The following is a 3,980-nucleotide window of genomic DNA, read 5'->3' as shown; positions in this document are numbered from 1 at the left end:
AAGAGCCTTGGAAGTAGAGCACCCTTCCTAGGTGCTTGTTCCTGGGATACTTCATTTGAAAAGATTTTAATGAGGATATTCTCATTTTCAGCCTGCTGCTTATGAAATATCAGCCTATTGTTGGTGCACAGCCCATCTGGAAGGTCTGTTTCTTGGCCCCAGACCCCATACACATCCCTTATTCCTTCCTTCCTTCCTTCCTTCCTTCCTTCCTTCCTTCCTTTTCCTTCCTTTGTGATAAGGGGGGTGGGGTTGTGGGCACCTATTGCCTTGGTTGGGGGCGAGGGACAAGCTGCTGAGGAGGGAATGTTTGGGCTAAGCCTGAGATGACAGTTTGCGGGCTTCTAGGGGCTGCCCCAGGTGGGATGTCCTGGCTGGCAGTGCAGGTGAGTCATTACCTGGAGCCTTCTCAGTGTTGAGAGTGTCCACCCTGCAGACTGGGAGGAGTGAGAAGTGGTGGGTTCAAGTGCTGTGGCCTTGGCCCTGCTGTCTTCGTCCCACCCCAACCCACTGGGACTGTGTTCTGCGGGCCCCTCTATGTCAGTCCTCTTCATTTTTACCACCTTCTTTTGAGAGCTGGAAAGGGCCATTGGGAATTCTCTCTTCCAGCAGAAGAGACCAAAGAACATGCTGGATGAAGGGAGCTGGGTGGGGGAAAGTGTTTCTAAGTGAGTAAAAATAGATTTCCTATCCACCAGCCCTCTGTCTGCCACCTCTAAGTCCAGCTGAGGGTCTACCAGCAGAGGAGCCCGTCTGGCTTGGCAGAAGGCACTCACCTCCCCGAGACGGGTTCTTTTCCCAGCAGCCACCTTGAGCTTTTTCTAATTTAAGAACCATTTTAGAAACACATCAGAAAAGCAAGACTTGGAATGACCTAGACGGAAACTTGGGCTGACCTCCCTCATTTGGCGTGTGTAGACTGTGTTTTTTCAGCCCATACTTGGTGTGTGTTAAAATTACATACCGAACGGTGGGAAGGAGGTTGACCAGTTGCGTGTGGTGGCCCTGTATCTTCAGGGCATCACTTCTGATTTACAGCTGCAGGAGAAGCCCAGGATGGCCACGAGGATTTGGGGGAATTATGAATGGTTTCAGGTCACCTTTAGCGGTGCATCTGGGCCGAGAGCACGGGTCTGATGCTCCCTCCCAGCCCAATTCATATGTATTTTTTATTTCAGAGAAGAAGGGAGAGGGAGAGAGAGATAGAAACATCAATGATGCTAGAGAAAATCATTCATCGGCTGCCTCCTGCATGCCCTACATTGGAGATCGAGCCTGCAACCTGAGCATGTGCCCTGACTGGGAATCAAAATGTGACCTCCTGGCTCATAAGTCGACACTCAACCATTAAGCCACACCAGCTGGGCCCAGTCCAATTCTTTTTGCAATGTTCTGCTGCTCAAGCTGTATTCTAACTAGTTTTATCCCAAGGAAACCTGCTAATGAATCATTGGCACGGTGGAACACAGCTATTCTAGTTTTTGCAGATTTCCTGTTTATATCGAGTGATCCATGAACAACGTGTACATATTTCTATGTAATTGGAATCACAGCTTCTTCCTTTCTAGTCTACTTATCGAATGCTGGTAGTTTAGAACATTGCCCTGTATTTCTTGCCATTGGCAGTTGGATCCAGTGCTGTGGAGAGAGAGGCCAGGGGCGTGAGATTCTGTGTCCAGGGGTGGGGTGTTCTTTACCAGGAGGTACATAACAGCTGGTTGTCTCCCGCTGGGATGCTAGGATCCACTGGTACCCAATGCTTAGCGCCTGCCATTTGGTAGAAGTTGCAAATTTGAGATGTTGCAGTTCTTGTATTCCTTCTTCGTGTAATTGTTGGAAATAAATGAAAAACTCAGCCCATCTACTATTTATGAAAGCTTTATTGAGATTCACACACAAGACAATTCACCTGTCTGGAGTGTACAATCCAGTGGCTTTTAGTATATTCTTAGAATTGTGCACCTGTTCACACAGTCATTATCTCAGAACATTTCATTAACCCCCGCCGTCCTCATCCCCCGCCCCAAAAGAAAACTCTACTCACCTGAGTGGCCACCCCACAAACGCTGCAGCCATAAGCAAACCCTACTCTAATTTCTATCTCTGGATAGACCTGTTCTGGACCTTTCACATACTATGGGGTCCTTCATAACTGGCTTCTACTTATTTTTCAATTTCCAGGGTCCATCCATGTTGTAGCATGCGTCAGAACTTCATTCCTTTTTATGGTGAAATACTGTTTCTGTTTTGTGGATAAGGCCACAGTTTATGTATCCATTCGCCGGTTAATAGACACTTGGGCCGCTTCCACTTTGCGGCCATTATGAATAACGCTGCTCTGAAGGTTTTTGTACAAGTTTCAGTGTGAACATCCTGTTGTCCTGCTGTTTGAATATAGACCTAGGAGTGGAATTGCTGAGGCCAGTGGAAGCCATGTTCTACCGTCTGAGGACTTTTAGGCTGTTTCCGAAAGTGGCTGCACCATTTTTCATTCCCATCAGCAGTACCTGAGGGTTCCGGGTTCTCCAAGAGTTGTTCTCTGTCTTTTCGATGATAGCCATCCAAGTGAGGGGTCTCGTTATGGTTTTGCTTTGCATTTCCCCAGGGACATTGAGCACCTTTTCATGGGCTTATGGAGAACCCTCTTTCTCCATCCTTGGCTCCTTCTGTAATGGGGTGTTTGCCTTTCTATTATTGAATTGCAATAATAGTCCTATAGTCTCGATAGAAATCCCTTATCAGACACGTGATTTGCCAACGCTCCCATTCTGGGTTGTGTTCGGATTTCTTGATGTCTTTGTGTCCTTTGAAGCACCCAAGCTTTACATTTTGATGATGTCCAGTTTATATTTTTATTTGTGAGCTTATGTTTTTGGTGTCACATCTAAGAAGCCATTGCCTAATCCAAGGTCATGAAAATTCACGCCTAAGTTTTATTGTTTTATCCTGAGAGTTTCATACTGAGAGTTTCAGGTCTTTGATGCACTTTGAGTTAATTCTTATATATGCGTCATCTACTCTTTGATTATCTAGGGCTACAATAAAGACAGGATCAATGTTTGATTCCCCCCACCCCCTTTATTTACCAGTTTTCAAGGTGTTGGTTCCCTAATATCCTTGTTTGGTGGATTTTTGTTTAGACTTAATCATGAGTTTGTATCATACTACAGCCAATTAAAAATTTTAAAATTTTGCATCCTGTGTCACATACATATAATATGCAAAATACAGAGAAAAGTGATCTTTAAAAATCTTTTTGTTTCTTACCCAGCTGTCATGTCCTAAATCTTCATCTATCCACTTGCTTTCCAGAAACATGCCAAAGGCCAGGACCTGTTTGATCAGATCGTGTACCACCTGGACCTCGTGGAAACAGACTACTTTGGCCTCCAGTTCCTCGACTCTGCCCAGGTCGCGGTATGTCTTCCTTTAAATCCTTTCAGGGCAGATCAGCTTTTCATTGCTACTCACAGATCCGCTGCGGCTAGAAATTGGTAGAGGAACATAGGAGTGAAACTGCGATGTTGTTGCCATGACGAGCATTGGGATGCTGGTGATGGTGCTCCAGTGAGATGCACTCACGATGCCCCACCCTTCAGGCGGCCAACAACCGGGAGAGGAAGAGGGAGGGAATGTTTATCTCAAGCACGTGGATGCACTAGGGAAGCACTTCCATGCTGGGATGCAGTGTGGGCACATTTCTCGAATAGGTAGACACCATTGTGGGAATTCTTCCGGTGGAGCTACTTCTATTTTTAACCAGCAGAAGGGGCTGCACCACCATCCTCTGGTGCAGACTTGCTGGGCGTGGAGAGCAGGTGCTGTGAACCGGGCTGAGCCCCAGCCAACTCGGGGCGGGGCAGTCGGAGCAGGTCTTGGCATTGCTCGAGAACCATCTTGCAGGCTCCAGGAGGTGGTGTTAGGTCAGCAAAGACTTCCCTCGCTTTGCCTGAGACAGCAGTGTTCACAGTGGAGAGGCT

At 46.9% G+C, this 3,980-nt stretch overlaps 1 protein-coding gene across 1 annotated transcript in view; it reads left to right on the top strand.

Moving 5' to 3' along the window:
• EPB41L4B (erythrocyte membrane protein band 4.1 like 4B) overlaps positions 1-3,980 on the top strand; it is a gene marked incomplete at its 5' end in the record, with an annotated part of 134,811 nt that overhangs the window by 48,899 nt on the left and 81,932 nt on the right. The window contains one exon of the mRNA XM_006771221.1: positions 3,313-3,417. Coding sequence (XP_006771284.1) covers positions 3,313-3,417 — 105 coding nt within the window. The remainder of the gene's footprint in view (positions 1-3,312; positions 3,418-3,980) is intronic.

This window comes from Myotis davidii, unplaced genomic scaffold, assembly GCF_000327345.1.
Source record: "Myotis davidii unplaced genomic scaffold, ASM32734v1 scaffold64, whole genome shotgun sequence".
NCBI classification, from domain to species: Eukaryota; Metazoa; Chordata; class Mammalia; order Chiroptera; family Vespertilionidae; genus Myotis; species Myotis davidii.
This window is presented reverse-complemented; position numbering and strand designations above follow the sequence as displayed.